Raw genomic sequence first — 26,038 nt, 5'->3', positions numbered from 1 at the left:
CCATATAAACCACAGCTCCACTTCCAGCTTTTTCTGAATAATTTATTAGAGATAAGAGTCTCACAGACTTTTCTTCCCAGGCTGGCTTCAAACCTCTGAACTCAGCTTCCTTTGTAGCTGGGATTATAGGCGTGAGCCACGGGTGCCTGTTTTTGAGGTTGACTCATGTTGTAGCATGTATCAAGACCTTTTTCTCTCCTTCCCTTTACTTCTGGCTTTTGCTGGTTAATTGGAGATAACAGCCTCGTGGATTTTTTTCCACCTAGCTTCAAACAAAGCTTCTCCCATCTCAGCCTTCTGAGTCGCTAGGCTCATAGGCATGAGCCACCAGCACCAGGTCAGGACTTTATTTCTTTCTATGGTCAAATTATGCCCCCTGGTATAAATGCAATATACTACATTTTTGTCTATGCATTCATCTCTTGATACACATTTTGAGTTGTTTCCACCTTTTTAAGCATTTTTTACTTATTTAATGAATTTTGTGTGGGTCCTGGGTCAGGGCCTGGGTGCCATCCCTGAGCTTTTGTGCTCAAGGGTAGCAATCTACCACTTGTGCTACAGCTCCATTTTCTGCTTTGCTGGTGTTTAATTGGAAATAATTAGCAATCGCAATGTCCCCAGCGTACCTAGGGCCAATTCCATGAAATGCTCACACCAGAGCCCAAGCAGCCACAGTATATTTTAGAGTCCTTCGAGTGTTTCTGGTGTGCAGCTGACAAGTGAATCATTTGAGTTAATGTAATGGTCTAAGCTCCCTTCTCAAGGATGAGTTCTTTTTTTTTTTTTTGTCGGTTGTGGGGCTTGAACTTGACAGCCTAGGCGCTGTCCCTGAGCTCTTCAGCTTAAGGCCAGTGCTTTTTTAAACATTTGAGTCACAGCGCCACTTCCGTTTTTTTGTGGTTTATTGGAGATAAGAATCTCACCGAGCCGGGCATCCGAGGCTCACGCCTGTAATCCTACCTATTCAGGAGGCTGAGATCTGAGGATCGCAGTTCAAAGCTAGACCCAGCAGGAAAGTCCATGAGACTCTTCTCTCCAATAAACCACTCAGAAAGCTGGAAATGGCGCGGTGGCCCAAGTGGTACAGCACTCGCCTTGAGCTGAAGATCTGAGGGACAGCGCCTAAGCCTAGAGTTCAAGTCCCACGACTGAATGGGCACTCCCCCCACCCCTGCACACACACACAAAGAGTCTCTGATCTCAGCCTCCCGAGTAGCTAGGATTACAGGCGTGAGCAACCAGCGCCTGAGACCAGTTCTTTTTTAAATCAAACTTTTAAAGCCTGTAGTATTCAAATGGCTGGGCGAGTCCCACATTCATGTCGAAAATAGGCCAGGGAGTGATCCAGATTTTTGACAGCCATGCTAACCCTAATAGCTAAAGCCAAGTTTTTAAAAGAGGAAATGATTTCACCACAGCTGCACACAGGAGACAGGGAGGCAGAATGACTTCAAGGGCCCCAAATGAGATGGTGAAAAAGCGAAAATAAATAAAGTACAACAACAAGGCTTTGGTGGCCAGGGTAGCTGCTATGGGCAGCCAGCTCTCTCTGACCTTCTCAAGGAAGGTCTGGGACCAATATATGTGTGTGTGTGTGTGTGTGTGTGTGTGTGTGTGTGTATGTATATATATTATATATAGATATATAATATATATACATATATATGCATATACATAGTCAACCTCCTTGTTCTTGTGCTTGTTACAGCCTGGGGATGTTTCAGTAAGTGCCCTAGATCCCCTGCAACCACCAGCACCTCCTTCTTTTAAAGGAAAGGCACATTTTTTTTTTTTTTTGCTTTTGACTTCCTCCTACTCTGTAGGTAGTTACTGTTGCTAGCTATACAGGGCTGTGAGGCTCTTCTTTGCTTAGCTGGATAAAAACTCCGTAACTAATGTCCACCTTGGCCTAAAGGCTAATAAGCAAGTGCACACATTTGTTTCGTAGCACACTAAGAAGCATTTTCTTAATCCGGTCACCTAGGGTTTTTCACTCTAAGCTTTGACATTATCTTATTATCCAGGTTGTCACTGCCCTCTAACCTGGTACCCTCTCCAACACACCTAGGAAGCTACGAGCTCTTTTTTTTTTTTTTTTGGTTTTGTTTTGTGGGGCCTGAACTCTGGGCCTGGGCGCTGTCCCTCAGCTCTTCAGCTCAAGGCTAGCACTCTACCACTTGAGCCACAGTGCCACTTCCGGCTTTTTCTGCTTATGTGGTGCTGAGGAATCAAACCCAGGTCCTTGTGCATACAAAGCAAGCACTCTACCACTGAGCCACCTTCCCAGCCCATACAAGCTCTTTTCCTTGCAGGGAGAGCTCACACCATCTGAGCGAGTGGGAGGGAGGCTGACTAAGAGGATTGGTTCAAGGAAGCCAGATGATGCTTTACCACTTGAACCATACCACCTCTTCTGGCTTTAAACAATTTTTGTTCTCAGTCGTGGGGCCTGAACTCTGGGCCTGGGCACTGTCTCTCAGCTCTTCAGCTCAAGGCAAGCGCTCTACCACTTGAACCACAGCACCACTTCTGGCTTTTTTTCTTTTTGCTTATGTGGTGCTGAGGAATTGAACCCAGGGCCTCATGCATGCAAGGCAAGCGCTCTACCACTGAGCCACCTTCCCAGCCCCAACTGTTAATTTTTTTACTTGTAAATATATCTTTATTAATTTTTGACATTGTGGGAAGACACACATATATGACATAGCTTCCTACAACAGGTATATTATAACACAGAAGAAGATAATATCTAGGATTAAAGAATAATGATACTTTTTAAAAATTACGTTTTTCATTGTAAAAGTAGTGTACAAAAGGTTACAGTTACAAGAGTAAGGTAATGAGTATATTTCCTATCATTTTGTTACCTCCTCCTTTGTTTTTCCCCTACCATCCCTTCCCTCCCACCTCCCTAATGATACTTTTATCCTTAAATTAACTTATCATAATATTCTTGGTCTTCCTCAATATTCTGAACCTTCTACTTCACTAATGCTGTGACTGGAGAGTGATACTTTGATTACCTTTTAATTCAGTTGGAAGACTTCTGCAAGTCATTGTTTTGCTAAACAATGTTATTTTAAAGGTGATGTATAGAGGTGTTACAGTTACATAAGTCAGGTACTGAGTTCATTTCTTTTTTTCTTTTTTGCCAGTCCTGGAGCTTGAACTCAGGGCCTGAGCACTGTCTCTGAACATTCTGGTGGAAAGGCATGGCAGTTCAAAGTTGTTCAGCTCATAGTAGCCAGGAAGCAGAGTGATAGGAAGAGGCCAGGATCTATATATTCTTTCTTTTTTTACAGTTGTTATTGTAAAGGTGATATATAGCCGGGCGCTGGTGGCTCACGCCTGTAATCCTAGCTACTCAGGAGGCTGAGGTCTGAGGATCGCGGTTCAAAGCCAGCCTGGGCAGGAGAGACTGTGAGACTCCTATCTCCAATAAACCACCAGAAAACCGGAAGTGGCGCTGTAGCTCAAGTGGTAGAGCGCTCGCCTTGAGCTGAAGAGCTGAGGGACAGCGCCCAGGCCCAGAGTTCAAGCCCCACGACCGACAAAAAAAAAAAAAAAGGTGATGTATAGAGTGATCGCAGTTACATACATACAGGTATTGAGGGCATTTCTTTTTGGACAATGTCATCCCCTTCTCCTTCACTCTCCAAGTTTTCCCCTCCCATCCCCATCCATACGGTGTATAGTTCATTTCCACATAGTGTCTAGTGAGTACTACTGCTGCATTTGTTCACTCTTTGTCCTTCCATTTCTGTGCACCGCCCCCCTCCCAAAGACAGATGAACAAACAAGACAAACAGCAGCAAAGAAAAAAAAAGCCCTTGTTTCCACTTCCTGGAGTTCATTTCAATAAATATTATTTTAAATGATCAGATACACATTGCTTTCTCTTTTATTTTTGTGCCAGTCCTGGGGCTTGAACTCAAGACCTGGCTGCTGTCCTGAGTGGTTTTTTTTTTTTAATTTTATTTTTTAATTTTTTGGGGGGGAGGGGTCTGTTCGTGGGGCCTGAACTCTGGGCCTGGGCGCTGTCCCTCAGCTCTTCAGCTCAAGGTTAGTGCTCTACCACTTGAGCCACAGGGCCACTTCTGGCTTTTTTCTTTTTGCTTATGTGGTGCTGAGGAATGGAACCCAGGGCCTCAGGCATGCAAGGCAAGCGCTCTACCACTGAGCCACCTTCCCAGCCCTTTTTTTTTTTGTTGTTGTTGTTCTAAGGCTAGCACTCTACTACTTGAGCCACAGTTGGCTTTTTGCTGATTAGTTTTAGCTAGGATTATAGGCATGAAACACTGATACTGGGCTAGCGGTATGCTCTTCAAAAGCACATCTCTGGTAGACTACTTTGACCAGCTCAGGCACCACCACTTAAGTTCCGGCTACCTTCCAAATAGTATCACCAGCACTGAGGACAAGGCCTTCAAAGCATGAACCTACGGGGGCCGTTTCATATCCAAAGCAGATCAATTGGATCAGGGACCTCCTGTGTCTTTTGTTGCAGGATGAGTTGAATTCTGTGATGTGAAAACAGCTGTGTAATAACATTTACCATGGCAATGTAACACAACTAATTGCTACAACTGGAATGATTATTGGTCTTGAAATAACCCTGGAAGCAAGAAGCCTCAATTGTAAAATCCAGGCTATTAGAACATGTTTCAGAATCCAAATAGGTACTTATAGCCCAGCTGGAGGTGTTAAAAGAGACCTTGAGCCTTTGGTTTCTGTCCATGTCTTACTTATAAGCTTGCCAAGATTGTGTCACTGGCAAGCATTGAGGAATTCTTGCAGTAATTCTTAACATTAACCCAACAACACGGATTCCATATTATGCTCATTTATCTCTATTATTATGGTAACACTTATGAAGCATTCTTGTTAAAGTCTACATTTGTGTGTGTGTGTGTGTGTGTGTGTGTGCTGGTCTTGGTGCTTAAACTCAGGGCCTGGATGATGTCCCTGAGCTTTTGTGCTCAACAATAATGCTCTATCACTCGAGCCACAGCTCCATTTCTGGCTTTTTAGTGGTTAACTCAAGAATAGAGTGTCATGGACTTTTCCTATCCTGCCTGGTTTGAAACCATGGGTCTCAGATCTCAACCTCTTGAGCCATTAGGATTACAAGTGTGAGCTGCCAGTTCCAGCTCAGTTACATAATTCTCAGGTCTGCTGCAAAGTAAACACAATGAGATCAATGTGAAAAAAAAATTGGAGCTGGGAAGGTGGCTCAGTGGTAGAGTGCTTGCCTTGCATGCATGAGGCCCTGGGTTCCATTCCTCAGTGCCACATAAATAAAGAAATAATTTTAAAAAATCTTTAAAAACTCAAACATAAGGGAAGTAAGTGCAGGTATGTGACTCGTGGTAGTGCAAAGTATGGAGAGGCACATGTTCAGACTGTGGATCCCCGGCCACATACAAGCCAAGGGCCACTACATTCTAGTGACCTGAGTCTAGAGGAATGACAAGAACTGGAAAAGATGGCAGGAAGAAGTAGAGCCGTAGCTAGAGTTAGAGCTGAGAGCCATATGACCCAGCTGCAGTGGGTTGGGTTCTCTTTTTGTTTGTTTAACATTAGAAAGCTTCATTTCCTCACTCATAGCAATCTCATTGCTGCTGTGTTCAACACTTCACTCAGACTCTCTATTCTGTGACTCACTGGCTACTTCCTTCTCACTCCGCCATTTCACTAGGAAGCCTCCATATTTGTTGTTGCAAAGAAAGACGAGAAAGCAATCCAATCCTGCACATACAGGTGACACCCACCACAACAGATTTCCACAAACTTGGCAGCTAAAAATAGAATGGATTCTCTCAAGCTGTTTAAGAGTAGAAATAAAAGTCCAGGAATCAAAAGGGCCATCCTTCCTCCCCTCTGAAGGCCCCAGGCAAGAATCTTTCTTTGCCTCCTTTTTGGTGGTTCCTGGCACTGGTTGGTATTTCTTGGTTGGTATGCATAGTGTTGGGTTCTTGTAGGACAGTTAAAGACTGAGCCAAGGGCTGGGAATATGGCTTAGTGGTAGAGTACTTGCTTCACATGCATGAAGCCCTGGGTTCGATTCCTCAGTACCACATAATAGAAAAAATTGGAAATGGCACTGTGGCTCAAGTGGTAGATTGCAAGCCTTCAGCAAAAGAAGCTCAGGGGGCAGTGCCCAGACCCTGAGTTCAAGCCCCCGGGACTGGCCAAAAAAAAAAAAAAAGACTCAGCGGAGCTGCCACTGGGGAGGAGGGGGAAGGTGTATGGGCTGAGATTAATATCCAGGTCCTCTCTACTGTTGTAGTGGCTTGGGTGTTCACTGATCTAAATGTGTATTGCAGCAGTTCGTGTAGAGGGAGATTCAACAGTCTATAATATTTGGAAACGTTTGCCCAGGGATTTTTATTTACTTATTTTTTGGCCAGTCCTGGGGCTTGAACTCAGGGCCTGGGCACTGTCCCTGAGCTTCTTTTGCTCAAGGCTAGTGCTCTACCACTTGAGCCACAGCACCACTTCCAGCCCTTTCAAATTTATGTGGTATGGAGGAATCAAACCCAGGGCTTCATGCATGCCAGGCAAGCCCTCGAAGCACGAGGCCACCTTCCCAGCCCTGCCCAAGGATTCCGTTCGCGCCATAAACGAGGGTTCTAGCCCAGAGACACTTCGGCTGTGTTGGCCTTGCTCTGGTGGAGTACCAGCCACAGATCCGAAGCGAGAGGAAACACCAGCCGAGGTGGACAAGGGGCTCTAGAGGAGCTTGCACAATGGCAAATTCTCAAAGTTAATGACAATGCTACCCTTTTTTTTGTTGTTGTTGTTTGCCTCGCTTCCTATTTTGTGGGCAAAGGCAGATTACTTAAGCGTGCAAGAATTCCGTTCTGTCCACAAATGCAAAACAAGCCGTTTCCTAATCATAGTGGCAATAAGAAATCCTAATGGATTTCACTGTAGCACCTCCAGGACAGAAGAAAACGCCCAGTTTTACTTTTTGACTTTACAGCTATTCTCGATTTACTAATATTTTATTTTCTTAAAAAAAAAGAGGAGTCTGGGGGTGATGGGGAAGGTAGATGGGGAAATATAAGAGGTGGGATCCCCGGAAGTCCGCGTTGCGCTGTTTAAACCTAAGGTGACCGAAGGGATGGCGGGAGAGCCCGCCGGGAGCCTCAGCAGCAGGGCGCGGCCTTTGGTGACGCATACTGGGGAGCACAGCGCCCACGTTTCCACCATTAGCAGAGGCCTCACACCCAAGCGCTCCAAGTTCGGGGCTGGAGGCGTCTCCGCTTCTGGCTCCCTCCCCCGAGGCGCGCTGGCCCCGCCCCCTGCTGTCCGGGTCGCTCCCGCGGCCCCGCCCATCTCCTACTCCTGGCCTCCCCCGGCGCCGAGCACTCCCCGCCGGCCGCAGCCTGACACGCCGTGCGGCCCCCCAGTCTCCCGCGGCCGCCTCCCCCAGGCATGGCACAGGGCCTCTCCTCACTATGGCAGCAGCACGGCACAGCACGCTCGACTTCATGCTCAGCGCCAAAGGTAAAGGGTGCTGGCCACCACCTGCCTGGCTACCCCCGCTGATCGGCAGGCTGAGGCTGGGTTTGGGGCCAGGGTTGGGGCCAGGGACAGGCGGGGCGCGCGCGGCGGGCGAAACAATGCGGGCGACCGCGCGGCGCCTGCGTCTCCCGGGCTGCTGCTGCTGCGCCGGGCATGCTGCGGCGCCTCGTGCACCGGCCACGGGCGGAGGCCCTGCTCATGCCGCGCCTGGCTTCGCCCGGGTGCTCGGTCCTAGCCGCAATGCGGGCCCTGGAGGGGCCGCGTCGGGGTTCGCCAGCCGCACCGCCCTTCTGGGCCTGGACTGTCGGTGCACGCGGACTTGCTGTTCCCGCGCCCTCCCTGCTGCCCCGAGACTGATCGCGGTGGAGGGGGTGGGGTGGGACGGGGAGTGGGATCTCTTTCAGGCCCGCTGGGCAAGGATGGACCTCTTCCCGCCCCTCCCCCCATAGAGCAGGGGTGCAGTGCGGAGAGCGAGGTGTGACCCGCAAAGCGGCCCCGAGCTGGGGGGGTGTGCGCGGCGCGCAGCGGGGTTGCCCGCGCCACCTTTTCCTGTGCTTACAGGCGGGTAAATTTCCCTTTTTGGGGGGCGGGGGTTTTCCCTCGTGGGGTGCTCGGGCTGGAGAAGAAGCACCGTGCTGCAGCGCCTGAGAAGCTTCTTAGCCTACTGCTTAGGAGCTGGAGACCCCGGAAAGGGACTGAGGCCGGGGAGGGGGGGGCGGAAAAAGGAAACGATTATTATTACTAGGGCTGGGGTGGGATGAGATCTGGGCGCGGGAATTATGAGTCCCACAATCGGGGAGGCTTGGAAGGCAGCCGGCCACACCAGAGAAAGCTGGGGCAAGTGGAAAGTGTGCGCAGGAATTTGGAAGCGGAGAGGTGCTTTGCAGGCTTCTGTTCTTGGGGCGCCTCTAGCATGGGCGGGCGCTGGGGGCGGGAGGGATAGGATTGCCAGTTGTTTTTCTGGTGGCCTTTAAACCTGGGTCGGTTGCAGACTCGGGTCTGCAATTCTCGCCCCACAGACACTCGGTCCATCACCCGTACCTCGCATTTTCAGTGTTTTCGCCAGTTACTTGAACCACCCTTTTCTGTTACTGTGTTTAACATTGACTTTATTTCTAAGCTTGACGACTCTGCATTTTCTCCTCCAAAATCTAAAGAATCTTTGAGGACACAAGATTAATAAAAAGATCCAGAATTATAAGCAAAACGTAGGTTTCAGTCCTTTCCTTATTAGCAATGACTGTGACCAGCACTGAGGCTTTTCTGAGCATCTTTTCCATCTGAAAAAAATAAAAAGGGAAAAAGTGCACGCTCATCAGCCATAGGGACAGGAACTGCAAGCTATGAGAACTGTTAAGCAACCCAAGTGTATTTGACTAGTTAGGAGTGACTTGATGCCCTAGCTACTTAGGAGGAGGCTGAGATCTGAGGATCATGGTAGCCAGCTCAAGGCAGGGAAGTCCAAGAGACCCCTATTTCCAGCTAAGTAGCAAAGAACCGGAAGTGGAGGTGTGGCTCCTATGGCAGATTGCCAGTCTTCAGGGAAAAAGCTAAGACCCTGAGTTCAAGTCGCAATCCTGACACAAAAAAAGTAACTTGGAGAAAAAAGTATCCTGTAGTTAGTTCCCACTTTTTGGGAGTGGTGGACCTTTTGTTACCTTTGCCTATGCTTTTTCCTTGCATTCCTGGTGCTATACCACTTGAACTATGCCTTCAATTTAGCATTCTCCTGATTTCGAGATAGTCTCAGGGATGCCTTCCAGGCTGGCTTTCAGCCACAATCCTGAGATCTCAGTCTCCTGACTAGCTAGGATTACATGTATGAGCCACCAGTGCCTGCCTTAGTTTCTACATTTTTTTTTTTTCCGTTCTGGTACTGGGACTTGAACTAAAGGAGGGCTTGGACACTGTCCCTTAGCTTTCTTTTTTCATTGGCCCTGGTGCTTGAACTCAGGGCCTCAGCACTGTCCCTGAGCATCTTTATTCTCAAGGCTAGTGCTCTACCATTTAAGCCACAGCTCCATTTCTGGTTTTTGAGTAGTGAATTGGAGATAAGAGTTTCTCGCTTGGGGCTGGGAAGGTGGCTCAGTGGTAGAGCGTTGCCTTGCATGCATGAGGCCCTGGGTTCGATTCCTCAGCACCACATGAGCAAAAAGAAAAAAGCCGGAAGTGGCGCTGTGGCTCTAGTGGTTGAGCACTAGCCTTGAGCTGAAGAGCTGAGGGACAGCGCCCAGGCCCAGAGTCCAGGCCCCACGACCTAACTCAAAAAAAAAAACCAAAAAACAAAAAACAAAGAGTTTCTTGCGGACTTCTCTGCTCCGGCTGGCTTCAAACCACGATCCTCAGATCTCAGCCTCCTGAGTAGCTAGGATTATAGGCGTGAGTCACTGGTGCCCCAGTCTCTTTTAGCTTTTTCAATCCAGCCTGATATTTTACTGCATGAGTCATACCCTCTTTCCTGGCTTTTTGCTGTTTAATTGAAGAGCCTCAAGGACTTGTAAGCCCAGGCTAATTTCTGAGACCCACAGATCTCAGAATCCTTGAATAGCTAGGATTGTAACCATGAGCTACCAATACCCATCCACTTTCCACAATTCTTAGGTGAGGGTGAAAGGAGCCTGCTGGGAAGAATGTGGAGATAAAGCAGTGTTTGGGTGGTGGAATTGGTAAGATTGCTAGTGCTTTGCTGAGAATTGCCTTGCCAACTTTATGGCTCTAGCATGTTCCATTTAGTGGTGAGGAGAGTGAGGCTTGGTGGAGAAATGTTCCCCAGCTGATAGGGGTGAGCCTGGGAAGTGTCCCTGGGGTAAGCACCATGGGAACACTCAGCTCTATTCTAGACTTTAGGGAGAGTGATCTCAGCATGGGCGGGGAAGATTCTAGCAATACTTCCTTACCTAGAAGCCATAAACCTGCTTAACTTAGGTGTTGCCTCTTGCTGTGGTGGCTGCAGTGAGCTGCTTCTGTTGTGCTATTCTGCAAGAAGGGGGGAGCCTTCATTTAACATGCTAGAAAGATTTAACATGGAAGAAAAATTTCACTGCTCCAAGAAGAGAACCCAGGGATGCTCAATTTGGAGGACAGGAAGAGAAACTGGTAGGTTCTCTGTTGGCAAGATGGGAATCAGGCATCTAAATGTACTCGTGCAAACAAAGTAAAGTTAAAAAAAAAAAAAAAGATTGAGGATGCCTGGAACTGGTGGCTCACACCTATAATCCTAACTACCAAGGTGGCTGAGATCTAGAGGACTGCAGTTCAAAGCCAGCCCAGGCAGGAAAGTGTGTGACATGCTTATCTCCAGTAAACCACCAGGAAACCGGAAGTAGAGCTGTAGCTCCAAATTGTAAAGCACTAGCCTTAAGCAAAAGAGCTCTGGGACAACACCCAGGAAGGCCTGGACTTCAAGCCATCTGACCCCCCCCCAAAAAAAAAGATTTGAGGGTAAATGAATATGTTAGAGTGCACATGTAAAGCAGGATAGACAATCTTAAGAGGGAAAATAACATTAATTTTTAATATTTTAATTAATATTTTAATTGACATTTTAATTTCTAGTGTATTAACTGAAGATAAAGCTTTGGCAAAAGGATGAGCAATGTAGGAAAAAAAACCATTATGTAGGGATGTATGGTTTCTAGAGTCCTTACAAAATGTTCTGGAAGAACTGATGTTTCATTACTACTCTTGCCACTTCATTTGAGGCAAAACAGCCATTCTCTTGTAAATTCATAGTTGGAAATAAGAGATCTGTCTAGATTGGAATCTTTTAAATGCCTTTTCAATAAAAGGGATACTTAGGGAGAAATCTATGTGTGAGGTCTCTGAAAACATTTATTTTAATTGGTGATAATGAGTCGAAAGGCATTACTCCTGGCATGTGTGTTGGAAGTGACTCAAGGGTGAGTCAAATGCCTTGTGGAGCCTGGATTCAAATGTTTTCCCCCTATTGTCAGTAATTTTTCCTAATACTGCAGTTCTGTGATGTGATTTTCTTTTTGCCAGTCCTGGGGCTTGAACCCAGGGCCTGGGCACTGTCCCTGAGTTTCTTTTGCTGAAGCTTAGCACTCTACCACTTGAGCCATAGAGCTACTTCTGACATTTTCTGTTTGTTGTATTGAGGAATTGAACCCAGGGCTTCATGCATGCTAGGCAAGCATTCTACCACTAAACCACATTCCCAGCCCCGTATGATGTGGTTTTTTTTTCAAGTCCTCCCTCCCTCTCTCCCTCCCTCCCTGCCTGCCTCCCTCCCTCCCTCCCTCCCTCCCTCCCATCCCACCCCAAGCTTGCTTTCTTTCCTGACCTTGAATTCAGGGCCTGGATGCTGTCCTTGAGCATTTTTGCTCAAGGCTAGCACTCTACCACTTGTTATAGGTCCACTTCTGGCTTTTTGGTGATTAATTGGGGATAAAAAGTCTTAAGGGCTTTCCTACTCAGGCTGGCTGAAGATCCTCAGCGTCAGACTCATGAGTAGCTGGGATTAGAGGCTAGGGCCACTGGTGCCTAGCTGACAATTAGTATTTGAAATTCATAAAGTTACACAGTTAATTAAAATGCATTTCTTCTTCATTAACACATGAAATAATAAGAGGTAGCAGTGATGCTAATAACTTACTTTTTTTTTTTTTTGGTTGGTCGTGGTGCTTAACTTTGGGCCTGGGCACTGCCCCTCAGCTCAAGGCTAGTGCTCTACCACTTGAGCCACAGCATCACCTCCGGTTTTCTGAGTGGTTTATTGGAGATAAGAGTCTCATGGACTTTCCTGCCTGGGCTGGCTTTGAACAGATCTCAGCCTCCTGAGTAGCTAGGATTACAGGCATGAGCCACCATGCCTAGCCTAACTTACATAATTTTAAGGGAGAATTGACCAAAATCAATATTTCAATCCTAGTGTGTAATATGAAAATCCGTGATTTGGAGGTTAGAAGCTTGGCTCTGTTGGTAGAGCACTAGCCAGTGAGCAAAACCATCAGGTACTGAGTTTTAGTTCTGGACTCAGATTAATAGAAATTGTGATTTCACTGGTGATAATGACCTAGGAATAGTTGGTAATATATAGCTATTCCCCCCCCCCCCCCAAGTTCATAAGCCCTTTGAATTGGATCTATTGGTCCCTTGAGAGCCCTTGAATTCCAAATTTGGACCCTAGTCTGGAAGGAAAGAGCTGGGACTTTCCATTGTGTTTATTAGTTTCTCTTATCTAGGAGTAAATTTCTATGCAAATCTCCCTGATCCCTGTCTGTCATTGAAAACACACAACTGGCTACAATTCAAAAGGGCTACTTATTAATTGCTACTGGCTCTGTGGTAGGTCTTGTTGCGTTTATGTTAAAGATTAATAAATAGGCTCAGTGAGTTTTTTTTTTTCAACTTTTTGTTTCACTGAAAAAAAGTTTAGGCTTGGAAGTTTAGCTCAGGGATTCCTTATAAATGAGTTTAGCCGGGCACTGGTGTCTGAGGATTCCCGTTCAAAGCCAAGCTGGGCAGGAAATCTGTGGGATTCTTTGTCTCCACTGAACTACTCAAAAACTGGAAATGGCTGTGTGGTTCTAGTGGTAGAGTGCTAGCCTTGAGCACAAAGAGGCAGGGATAGCCCCTAGGCCTTGAGTTCAAGCCCCACAAGGGGTGGGGGAGGGGGAAAGAATGAGTATAATGCCTCTGGATAAACAGATAATCCACAGATGAAGCACTCAATAGACTTTATCACTATTCTAACCTACTAACCTGACAATTGATACAAATACAAATACTAATCAGCATTGTGTCTTAGAGTCTGGTTCTGGAGCAACTTTGTGTTATAACAATGACATACAGCCATTAAATCTTCAATCATCTAAGGTAAGACTATTATGCTTTACTCTTTTAGTTTTAGTTTTAGTTTTTTTGCCAGTCCGGGTGCTTGACCTCAGAGCCTGTGCACTGTCCTTGAGCTTGCTCTAGCTAGCACTCTACCACTTGAACCACAGCACCAATTCCAGCCTTTTCTGTGTACGTAGTGCTGAGGAATCAAACCCAGGGCTTTGTGCATGCTAATCAAGCACTCACTAACCCACATTTCTAGCCCCGTGCTTTACTCTTTTTTTTTTTGGTGTGGGTTCTGAGTCTTGAACTCAAGACCTGAATGCTGTCCTTGAGCTTTTTTTTTTTTTTTTTTGTTCAAGGCTGGCACTGTACTACCACTTCAACCACAGCTCCACTTCAGGCTTTTTGGTTAATTGGAGATAAGAGTCTCATGGACTTTCCTGCCATGGTTGGCTTTGAACCTTGATCCTCAGATTTCAGCCTTCTGAGCAGCTAGGTTTACAGGAGTGAGATGCTGGCATCTGGCTTATGCTTTACCCTTGTAGAGTAATTTATTTCTTATTCTTCTACACACATGTGTGTGAGTTTATTGGGAGTATTGGAGCTTGAACTCAGGGCCTGGTCACTGTCATGTAGCCATTTCCATTGAAGGCTAACTCTATTTCTGGGTTGCTTTTCTTTGGGTGGTGGTTAATTGGAGCTAAGGGTCTCAGGGACTTTTCTTTCCTGGACTGGCTTTGAGCTGCAATCCTCAGATCTCAGCTTCCTGAGTTAGCTAGTATTACAGGAGTGAGCCACTTGTGCTCAGCTAGAATAATTTTACTTTTAAAATTGGCATGTACATTTTTAAATGTCTGTCTAAAATATCTCCCAAGTTTCAAGACATTCTAAACTTCCTAGAAAATTCAAGATTTTCTGCTACTGGTAAGTGAGAGGTTCTTAATATGTACATCCCAAGGTGGCTGCAAAACGGCAGCGCTTTCTCCCCCATCCTCCCAAATGCTGAGATTGCAGGCGCTGCCACACCAGGCTTGAAGGTTTCCACTTCTAAGTATGCTGGAGTTTAAGGCCGTGTGTACTTGATTACAAGACCGTTGCTGCTTCTATAATTGTGAAGCCTCTTAGTTTAATGATTCTCATTTGGGTGCTTCATCACCACCATACTGAGGGACATTTGGCAATATCTGGGGCATTTTTGGTTGTTATAACTTGGAGAGGTGCTGCTCATGGACAGGAGGTAGAGGACAAGGATCCTATCTGTTAATGCCCACGACAGTCCGTGCATTGGCAGCTCAAAATGTTAATAGTGCCCAAGTAGAGTGACAATCTACATTTTGCTTGGAGCTCTGACTAGGCATTTCAGCAATCCAGAGATAAATCATTATCAAAATGTCTCTGGTCCTTTTTGGAAGTCTCATGATACGTTTACCTTCTTCCTGTGTGTGAGGAAGAAGATGGACCATGCTCCCAGGTATTAGAAGCCCAGGGCTAGGCCAGCACTTAATATCAAACTGAACACTGGGGTTTGAACTCAGGGCCTAGGCACTGTCCCTTAACAAACTCCCCCCCCCCGCCCCCCCCCGCCCCCCCCCGCCCCCAGCTAAAGGCTGGTATACTATAGCACTTGAGCGACAATTACACTACTGGCTTTTTGCTAGCAGGTTTCCTGCCTAGACTGGCTTTGAACCTTAATCATCAGATCTCAGACTCTTTTTTTTTTTTTTTTTCTTGTCAGTCGTGGGACTTGAACTCTGGGCCTGGGTGCTGTGCCTGAGCTCTTCAGCCCAAGGTGAGAGCTCTACCACTTTGAGCCACAGCACCACTTCTGGTTTTCTGGTGGTTAATTGGAGAGAAGTCTCATGGACTTTTCTGCACGGGCTGGCTTTGAACCATGATCCTTAGATCTCAGCCTCCTGAGTAGCTAGGATTACAGGCGTGAGCTACCAGTGCCCCGCTCAGATCTCAGCCTCTTGAGTTGCTAGGATGACAGGCAAGTGTCCATTTTTGTTGAGCTGCTTTGTTTTTTGCTGTTCGGTTAATTGCTTTCTCATGGAGGCACAATGTCTTTGTGTGATTTAAATTGGCATAACCAAGTATGAAACCTCAGCAATCCAATTTCTCTTTATTTTTTTTTAGTTATACATTGTAAATATTAGTTATTGTAAATATTAGTTATACAGAGCAGATTTCATTGGCACATTTTCACACACGCTGAGTGTTTTAATCAGCTTTACTCCCTCTATCACTTGTATTTTATTTTCTTATATCAAGAGTACCTTCTCATTTTGGTTTTTTAATTTTATTTTTTATTATTATAAAGGTCATGTAGAGAGGGGTTAAAGTTAACATAAGTCAGGTAATGAGTACCTTTCTTTCTTTCTTTCTTTTCTTTTTGTTGGTCATGGGGCTTGAACTCTGGGCCTGGGCGCTGTCCCTCAGCTCTTCAGCTCAAGGCTAGCGCTCTACCACTTGAGCCACAGCGCCACTTCCTAGTTTTTCTGCTTAGGTGGTGCTGAGGAATCAAACCCAGAGCCTCATGCATGCAAGGCAAGCACTCTACCACTGAGCCACCTTCCCAGCCCGTCAGTAATGTCTTATCAGGACATCATGCTTGCTAGGCTTGCTTGCTTATGGCTAACATTTTTTTTGAGAGGTTGAATTGGGAGTCTTTATTAACAAGCAGGTGTCTGCAGGTGGCCTCCTGTCTCAGAGTTGTGCGGCCCCTCCAATACACTTAGCACTACTAGAAAACTGAGAGAGCAGAAAAAATGCTAACAAACCAGATCAACACCAATGGACAGCTGAAGTGGAATGCCATGGCTACTGGAGGAGAGCCTGGAGACACAGACATGAAGCATGTTGTGATGTCGCCTGAGCTGGTCTGCTTCTAAATAGTGTCAGCTTCAGGGAGCCCCTGGGTCGGAGGAAATGCAGGATTCTCCCAAGTTCAAGGCACTGGACTGACAGGTCCAGTAACCAATTGTCCAAGTCCCCGCCCCTGCCTCTAGGAATTCAGGCACGCCTATCACCTGGGAGGTGGGACTTCACCTTTCTCCACCCTGAAGACAAGATGGCTTTGCCTGACACTCCTCACAGTTGATGACACCTCCAGCCTAGTCTTTTTGCTAGTTATTCTGGCTGGGCTAGCTTTTCACTGCTATTCTCCAGCTCTCAATCTCCTGAATAGCTAGGATTACAGGCATAAGCCACCGGTGCCTGGCAGTTTCAAAAGCCAATTTCGATTGCATTTAGCACTTTTCTTGTCAGAGAGTAAGAAGAGGGCTTCTCCAGCATTCTCATCCCCTCTTCTATTAAACTCCATTCCCCTTTGTTCTACTAATGTGTGCTCTAGCCTCTTCCTTGGCTTTGACTATGGAGCCTACTGGCGCTCTTTGGGTGTGGGATTCAATGCAAACTAGGGCAATCTGCATTCAATCTAGATTGAATCTGTCTGGGAGGAGTTGGAGTTTCTGAAATTCGCATTTTATATTGTCTTTCTTACGCAGATTCTGATGCTGTTGAACCCCTGAGGGTCCACTCTAATTGGTTAAAAACAAAACCACCTAACCACAAAATTGACAGACACTAGGTGGCTCACGCCTGTAATCCTAGCTACTCAGGAGGTTGAGATTGGAGGATCCCAGATTAAAGCGGGTCCATGCCGGAAAGTCTGAGACTCTTAGCTCTAATAACTACCAAAATGCTGGAAGTGGTGCTGTGTCTCAAGTGGTAGAATACTAGCCTTAAGCAAAAGAAGCTTAAGGACAGTGCCCAGGCCCTCAGTTCAAGCCCCAGGACTGATACACAAAAACAAGCCTCAGAACATCTTAAATCTTTGAAATACCAACTTCATCCCAACTACCAGTCAGTTTTGTTTTTCAGATTGTTCATCTGTTTTTTTGGCTTCATTTCTTGTCCAGAGCCTCACTATATATATAACTCCATTTTGGAGTTATATATATATATATGAGTGTGCACACTCATGCTTCCATGCAAGTGTTGCTCTTGGGGCTTGAACTCAGAGCCTAGAGTTGTCCCTGAGCTTCTTTTGCTCAAGGTTAACATTCTACCATTTGAGGTACAGTTTTTGGTGGTTAATTGGAGATAAGAGTCTCAGAGACTTTCCTGCCTAGGCTGGCTTTGAACTGGGATCCTCAGGTCTCAGCCTCCTGCATAGCTAGTATGAGAGGCATGAGCCAGGCCTGATCATGGTAATTGCACTGATTGCGATTTTCTCCAGACAGGATAATTTGTTCTAGAATTTGTTCTGTGAGCTTACCATTAAAAAAAAAAGCCCACAACTTTATAAATAACTATATAAAGTATGGTACTTAGAGTGTGTCCTTTGCGTTAAGCCAGTAGCGATAACCTATGTAAAAGTACCTTGTACAAACAGCTTCTTCTAGTTCTCACTGGGTAATTCTTGATTTAAATGGTGTGGGAAGGAAACTGGCTGTTGAAGAAATTGACTGGGTTAAGCAAGGCTCAGCCAGTGACCTCTACCCTCACTAAGGGGAGAGAGAGAGAGACACACGTGTTTAATAGTGAAGTGATGCTTTTCCAGGGAAGCTTGCAGGCCTGTGTGAAACATTCAGGAGGACTGATTCCAGTTGAATAACTGGTAGACAATTAGTCTTGTGTTCTTTTGTTTTGTTTTCTTGAGGTGAGAAAGCTGGTTTGGTTTTGCATTGGAGGAAACTTCTTATCCTCTGTATACCATTAAATTGTATTTGAATTGGCAGCTGCAAAAGCCTTAGCTACTTTCCTAGGAGATGGAGATTGAAGTGCTGTGGCATTAAAGAGCTTTGAAAGAGCTTTAGGCTTTGAACTGAGTATCTGGAAGATTTGAAATTACTGGGCTTTATCATTAAATTGCAACAGTCTTAACTCAATTTTAAGAATTCTTTGGAGGTAGGGGTAGGTAATAAAAATTGCCAGTGTTGTGGGGTGACAACACTTCTCATTTGAGCCTTTCCAGAGGCTGGGTCAGGAGGATGGAGAGTTTGAGGCTAGCCTAGGCTGTGTAGTAAGATCTTGTGTCCAAAAAAAATGTGAAGAATTACTGCTTTGTGGTTGTCTATATAAAAATATGTTCAATAAGGCTATTATTGAGTTTAGTTTTGCGGAGTCACTACTTATTCCACGCGTTTTTAATCCACCGTTTTACTGTAATTGTAACCGTAGCCTGCTGGTGTGCCTTGTGGCTCCAACCACCATTTCATGGTAGTTTAATTACAGGCTCAGTGCTTTTGAAAAGCAAGGAAACCTCCTCAATTGGATCTATAAACCAACGATGTAAACTATGCACAAATGCTCTTTTAAGCCCTTAACAACACGGCACTTTTCCAGACCCCAACCAAAACAACTCTACTGCCTTAAGGTGTGCTGGGCCTGAATTTCATTGTACTGATATCTTAGTCTGTATCCAGTAGAGCCACTGAGTTAGTGTCAGTACTGCTATCAAGTATATTGAGTCCTAAGCTTCATACCAAAAGGAGCTCAAAGAAAGGAGTTGCATGTTCCAGATTCCTGAGCTGACTTGATTCTGTGAAGTTTAACATTCACCTTCATTTCTGTCTCCCCTGGAAGGTGCTAATGATAGAAAAAAAAATCCCACACACTGTGTTGTTGGATGGGATGGCCAGTACTATGTTTGGAAGAGTGTCAAATGATACATAAAATGCTTAACGCTAATTGTAATACTTAAGACTGAATACTTTGAAATTGTGCCAGTGGCTAAAGAAGCATCAGTTATAAATAAGTATGAATTTAACTTCCTGAAAGTTTGGAAACTTTGGAAAGTTTGGCTGGCAAAAGACGTGGAAAATAATGGGCAAACTTGTGATTTGAAGGCTTTATTAAAGTAGAATTTAATTTATTCCTATTTTTAAATTTAATTAATAATATATATTATATATGTATATATATATATATATACATACATACACATATTCCTGGTCTTGGGGCTTGAACTCTGGTCCTGGGTGCTGTCTCTGAGCTTTTGTACTCAAGGCTAGCACTCTACCACTTGAGCTACAGCTCAGCTTCTAGCTTGTATGCGTGTATGTGTGCACGTGTGTATGTGTGTATGTGTATGGGTAGTAGAAGAATCTTAAGAACTTCTGCCCCTGCTGGCTTTGAACCATGAACCTCAAATCTTAGCCTCTTGAGTAGCTAGGATTACAGGTGTGTGCCACCAGGACCTGACCTGTGTCTTTATCTTGAATAGGTATTGAATTTCAGCAGATACTTTTTTTTGCTTCATTTAATATGATCATGATTTTTTTCCTTAGCCTTGTAATAACGTGGATCAGATTTTTTTTGAACTAGCCTTGTGTACCTGAAGTAAATTTCACTTGGTCATGATATGGAATTTTCTGTATTATTGGATCCTATTTTTTTTTGTTAAGCATTTTGTTAAGTATTAATAAGGAGTTTGTGTATGTATTCATAAGGGATTTTGAACTGTAACTTTCTTCTTTTTGCCTGTCTTTGCTTGGTTTTGGTTTATGATAATGTTGTTTCATAAACTGGGAGGCCTCTGTTAATTCTTCTTTAGATGTTTGGTAGAACTCACCAAGAAATGTACTCATTACCTTGCCCATGTAATTGTAACTCCTCTGTACAGTATTTTCACAATAAAAAAAAGATTTTTTTTGAATTTTAAATTGCAAAATTAATTTCCTTGTTTGTAGGGGTACATTAGCTGAGTTGTGGTTATTGGTGATGTTAGAGGAATTGGCCCATTTCATTTGTAAGTTGCCATTTGTGGTATTCTCATATCCTCTTGGGGTCTATAGAGTCTGTAATGATAGCTCTTGTTTTTTCAAAGATTGCCAATGTGTCTTCCCCTCTCCCAGTCTTGTTAGTTTATTATTTTATTGTTTTTTTTTTCTTTTTAGGTACATGACTAGAACTTGAACTTGATACCTGCTACTTTCACAGCACTTTACCAACTGAGTCATGCCTCCAGCCCCTTATTGGTCTTTTAAAAAAATCTAGCTGTTTGCTTTAAAAAAAATAGTTGATATGTTTTCAGTTTCATTGATTTCTATTGTACTTTCCTACATTTACTTGAGTTTATTTTTCTGTACTTTTTATTGGTTCCCAGACTGGAAGTTCAGATGAATGATTTGAAACTTTGAAATGGAGACTGGCACTCTTAAATATACTCCCATTTTCTAATGTGGATCTGTTTACGTTTGTTGCCAGTGTTGTGACTTCCGTATATGCCTTAAAAAGTAGAAATCCGGGGCTGGGAATGTGGCTTAGTGGTAGAATGCTTGCCTTGCATGCACGAAACCCTGGGTTTTTGATTCCTCAGTACCACATAAACAGAAAAAGTTGGAAGTGGCACTGTGGTTCAAGTGGTAGCGCGTTAGCCTTGAGCAGAAGGAAGCTCAGGGACAGTGCCCAGGCCCTGAGTTCAAAGCCCATGACTGACAAAAAAAAAGTAGAAATCCCAGCTGGGCACTAGTGGTTCACCCTTGTCGATGTTTAATCCAAGATAAGAGTCTCATAGAATTCCATTGTGTATATATACCACATTTTCTTGATCCATTAATCTACTGAGGGGCGAAAGACTTGGAAAAAATTATATTAAATGGAGTAAGCCAGGCCCAAAGAAACTTAGGTCCCACGGTTTCCCTTATTTGCAATAACTAGTATATGTCTGAGTCAAGCAGAAAAGGTCAGATAAGTTGATGTTAGGGAAATGAACCCTAAGATAGGTATTCAAATGTTTTTTTCTTTCATGCGATTGTTTCTAACAAATTTATAAGATGATTTCTTTGTTGCTTTGTATGTCCCTCCCCCACAGTGTAACACTGTATTTGATGTTGGATAATTTGTGGAGGGGAAGAGAAAAAAACAAATCATTTAAATAGGGATACAGGTGGACCCATTGCAACAATGAAATGTACAAGTCCTTATGTCAAAAATGAACTTTACAACTTTGGAGGGGGGGTTGGGTGGGGGGAGGATGGGAAGGGATGGGAAGGGGAAACAAAGGAGGAGGCAACAATGCTTGATAAGAAATGTACTCATTATCTTGCCCATGTAATTGTAACCCCTCTGTACAGTATTTTTTTCACAATAAAAGAAAAAGAATCTCATAGATTTTCCTGCTCAGGCTGGCTTTGAACTGTGACCCTCAGATTTCAGCCTTCTGAGTAGCTAGGATTATAGGCATGAGCCACCAGCATCTGGCTAAATACTATTTTTGTGTGTGAGTGCACAGGTACTCGATTGTGAACTAAGAGCTTCAAGCTCTGGCTTAGCCTTTTGGCTCAAGGCTGATGTTCTACTACTTAAGCCATAACTGTACTTCTGGCTTTTTTTTTATGCCAGTCCTGAGGCTTGAACTCAAGTCCTGGGTGCTGTCCCTGAGCTTTTGTGCTCAAGCATTCTACCACCTGAGCCACAGCTCCACTTAGAGTTTTTTGTTTTACTTTTTTGTAGGTTAGTGGAGATAAGAGTCTCACCTACTTTCCTGTCTGGGCTGCCTTTGAACCATGATATTCTCAGATCTCAGCCTCCTGTGTAGCTAGGATTATAGGCCTGAGCCACCAGTGCCCAGCCTTTGTAGCATTTTACAGAATGAGTTTACCATTCGACCTTTAAAAACCCAGTGATAGTGGTTGTTTTGTTCTGAGCCATCTGGAAAAAATTTCAAGTACAGATTCTCATGCTTCCCACTTGGCCTTTTGTCATCTGGAGTCTATCACAGCACATGGCCCTCTGTGTTTGGATAGGTTTGACTTGTGTCCTTTGTCTTTTATCTTTGTGCTATTGTCCCGTGGCATTTATTTCTGCTTGCATATGCCCCCTAGCCTGGGAGTAATCAATCCCCTTGGAGGTCGGTTCTGAGGGACCCAAATGTGTGCTTCGCTGATAGTGCTGTGGCCACCGCAGACAATGGGAATGCTGAGGGAGGGGCTCTTCAGAGACAGCTTTGATGTACGTGTGCCTCTTGCTATCCCAAAGTTTGTAAAGGCCCAACTGTTGTAAACACTTTTTCATTGTGGATTCACAGTCAGGCACACACACTCAGACGCACTCTTCAATTGTTTATGGAAACACAAATAGCAGCATGGAGGGAGGGGGCTGATGTGCTAAAGTCATTGGGAAGAAAGCTAGATAAGTCATAATGTCAACAAAGTCCTTCTCCTGGATAACAAAAGTGGCCATCTCACACGTTCTACTTTGGGGGGCGGGGGACATTTCACTCCCTTCTGATATAGCTGAAGGGAATTAGTACTTTCTGTCTGTCTGTGGGCTGGCTTGAGACCAGTTTCTCTGAGGTGAGGGTGTGAGGGGAGGTGGTGGCTGGGGACCCTTTCTGCACCTCAGAGAGAACTGTGGGCACCATGATAACCTGAAGGGAAAGGCTGGACATTTGACCTTGTCCGTATGCCTTCTTTTTTTTTTTTGGTCAGTCATGGGGCCTGAACTCTGGACCTGGGCGCTGTCCCTCAGCTCTTCAGCTCAAGGCTAGCGCTCTACCACTTGAGCCACAGCACCACTTCCAGCTTTTTTCTTTTTGCTTATGTGGTGCTGAGGAATCGAACCCAGGGTCTCAGGCATGCAAGGCAAGCGCTCTACCACTGAGCCACCTTCCCAGCCCTTGTCTCTCCTTTTGAGACTAATCTTACAGAGAAAGCTATCCTTCTGGGAAGGAGTGGGAACAATCATTTTGATTCCAAAACAAAGAGGATTTAGAATTGTGAGTGATGAATTATTTTTTTATGAGTCTTAATTAAAATTTATAAGAGGATTGGCTCTTGGAGTCACTCGATCATTGTTAAAGTGACGCTGTGGGCTCCTCCTGCCCGCCTTCCAGTAGAGGTTAAAGGAGGGTGACTAGAAGCTGGCCCTACCACGTCCTTGGGAAATGTCACTTTAATTGCTTTCCTTTGTGTTGGCAGTGGGAAGGCAGAACCATGCCATAATTAGCAACACATTCCCATGTTGCTATAACTTTGCATTGTGAGTTTTAAGACATAATCATTGTGGTTGTACTCAATAAATATTCCCATTTGGCTTGTCTTAATGCATATTTGCTTGAATAGAACTTGGGTGTTATTTCTATGTTGATGTTGCCTGGCTGTTAATTTAATTTCAGTCAGTCTTTCTTTCTGCAGTTTTTCCTGGTTTGGTTCCTCCTCTTTATGAACCTGACAGTTGATGCTCTAACAATAAGCTTTCCAAATCATTTTCTTAGTTGTCCCTTTCAGCATTTAACAGCCGCACCTCACTGCTGTGATTGAAGGACTTCAGGCACTTGGTAGCCAGAAAGCTGAGTGGCAGCCTGTAACTGGCTCTTCTCTAGTCCCTGGGAGCAAGCTTCTGTACTATCACAGCTACTAGTGATGATGGACAGGGATGGTAAGGAGCATCTCACCACCTTCCAGCACCTCATCTGGTCTGGGTTCCACCTGTCTCTGAGCCTGGGAAGGATTGTGGTTGAGAGGGGGAAGTTCTGGTTACCCTAGAGTAAGCAGCAATCTGAAGGCTTAGATTGTAGGGTTTTTTGTTTTTGTTTTTGTTTGCCAGTTGTGGGGCTTGATCTCAGGGCCAGGGCACTGTCCCTGAGCCTTTTTGCTCAAGGCTAACACTCTACCTTGAGCCACAGCACCACTTCCAGCCTTTTCTGTGTATGTAGTACTAAGGAATCAAACCCAGGGTTTTATGTGTAGTAGGCAAGCACTCTACTGCTAAGCCACATTCGTAGCCCAGTTGATAATTGATTGATCGATTGATTTATTTCAGTTGTGAGGCTTGAACTCAGAGCCTGGCTGCTGTTACTGAGCTGAGCCTCTTTGTGTTCAAGGCTAGTGCTTTACTTCTTGAGCCACAGCGACACTTCCATGCTCCTTAAAAAATGTTTTTGTCAGTTGTCTGGCATGAACTTAGGACCTAGATTTTGTTCCTGAGCCTCTTTGTTCAAGGCTAACACTCTACCACTTGAGCCACAGTGCCACTTCCAGTTTTTGAGTGGGTAATTGGAGATGAGTCTCACAGGGACTTTCCTGCATGGGCTGGCTTTGAACCACAATCCTCAGAGCTCAGCCTCCTGAGTAGTTAGGATTACAGGCATCAGCCATCAGCACTGGACACCGATTCTTTTTTTTTTGGGTCCGGTTGTGGGCCTGAACTCTGGGCCTGGGTGCTGTCCCTCAGCTCTTCAGCTCAAGGTTAACGCTCTACCACTTGAGCCACAGTGCCACTTCCGGCTTTTTTCTTTATGTGGTGCTGAGGAATTGAACCCAGGGCCTCAGGCATGCAAGGCAAGCGCTCTGCCACTGAGCCACCTTCCCAGCCCCTGGACACCGATTCTTTTATGGCCAAATAACCACATGGTGCGCACATACTACCTCTTTGCTTATATTGCTTCTACTTCTTGGCTATTAGTATTCATGCTGCTCTGCACATTCATGCCAGCTTGGTTTGGTGTAATAAATTAACCATCCCCCCGCTGTTGTAAAAAGGACTGGATTTGGGGATATGAAACCAAGCTGTCCAACTAAGGCATACCCAGAAACCACCTGCTTGACCATCACATTATCTCTGGAAGTTCATTAGTTTTCTGAATGTTTCTGAAGTTTATGTCTGTACTGAGGATGTTTTTATCTTATTCTTTGCAGAGGGATTATGCTGATGATGTTGATACCTCCTGATCACCTATTTCTTTGAGATATAATTTACAAAGAATGAATGTTAGAGTGCAGTTCTGACTTTAGATCAATGCCTACAGTATATGATCACACCACCATCAAATTAAGACCAAATGGATTTTTATTTTATTTTTGTGCTGATCTTAGGACTTGAACTCAGGGCCTATATACTGTCCCTGATCTTTTTTGCTCAAGGCGAATGCTCTATCACTTGAGCCACAACTTCATTCTCAGCTTTTTGCTGGTTAATTGGAGATAAGAGTCTCCCAGACTTTTCTGCCTGGATTGGCTTTGAACTGTGATCCTCAGATTTTTAGCAGCCTGAGTAGCTAGGGTTACATGAATGAGCCGCTGGTGCCCAGCCAAATGGATTTTTAAAGCAGCTATGTGAATGATTTCAATTTGGATTGTGGTCTAATGTCTCTTTTTGCCTCTTTTCAGTTTATGGCTCCATCTAGGCAACCCAAAACACTGGTTTGTCTGTGAAGTGGAAACTCTTGTACAGCCAAAGCCAGGCTTTGGTTCTCTGACATTGGAAGCTGGGGTTTGGACAAAGGATGACTACATTTTGTGCTTCCCTTTGAACGGAGCTGTAGAGCATCTGCGTGTCGGCGGAGTGGGTGGACTGTGGAGTGGTTGGACCTGCAGCTGCTGAAAGTGTGGGCTGGAATCCGCTTCTGCCTTTGGCCCAATCACTTCTGCAGGACAAATGATGCACTGATTAAGCCACCCTGATGTGGAAGAGAGATCTAATGGGCAAAGCAATGGGTGTGGGGGTTTGATGGTGAAGTATGGGATTTCCACCCTTCCTAGTTAAAAATACCCTTGTGCAGAATATAAATTTATCCTTTAATTTCAGAAGTCAGGTGCTGCTTCAAGGTAAGATAGGAAAGGAATTCAGACAATTTTTGGTTACAAACTGTTCCTTTTTATTTTTTCATTTCTATTCTGATTTTGTGTCAGTCCTGGGGCTTGAACTCAGGGCCTGGGTGCTGTCCCTGAGCTTTTGTGTGTAAGGCTAGCACTCT

The 26,038-nt window shown here is 44.9% G+C and overlaps 1 protein-coding gene across 1 annotated transcript in view; it reads left to right on the top strand.

Annotated features, from left to right (window-relative positions):
- Positions 1 to 7,129: 7,129 nt before the first annotated feature.
- Positions 7,130 to 26,038, top strand: part of Sms (spermine synthase) — a 59,219-nt gene continuing 40,310 nt past the window's right edge. Inside the window, exon 1 of the mRNA XM_042670165.1 lies at positions 7,130 to 7,515. Coding sequence (XP_042526099.1) covers positions 7,467 to 7,515 — 49 coding nt within the window. The 5' untranslated portion in view covers positions 7,130 to 7,466. The remainder of the gene's footprint in view (positions 7,516 to 26,038) is intronic.

This window comes from Dipodomys spectabilis, unplaced genomic scaffold, assembly GCF_019054845.1.
Source record: "Dipodomys spectabilis isolate Male_0828 unplaced genomic scaffold, ASM1905484v1 ptg000526l, whole genome shotgun sequence".
NCBI lineage: Eukaryota > Metazoa > Chordata > Mammalia > Rodentia > Heteromyidae > Dipodomys > Dipodomys spectabilis.
Note: the sequence above shows the minus strand (reverse complement) of the source record. Positions and strands in the feature narration are given on the sequence as shown.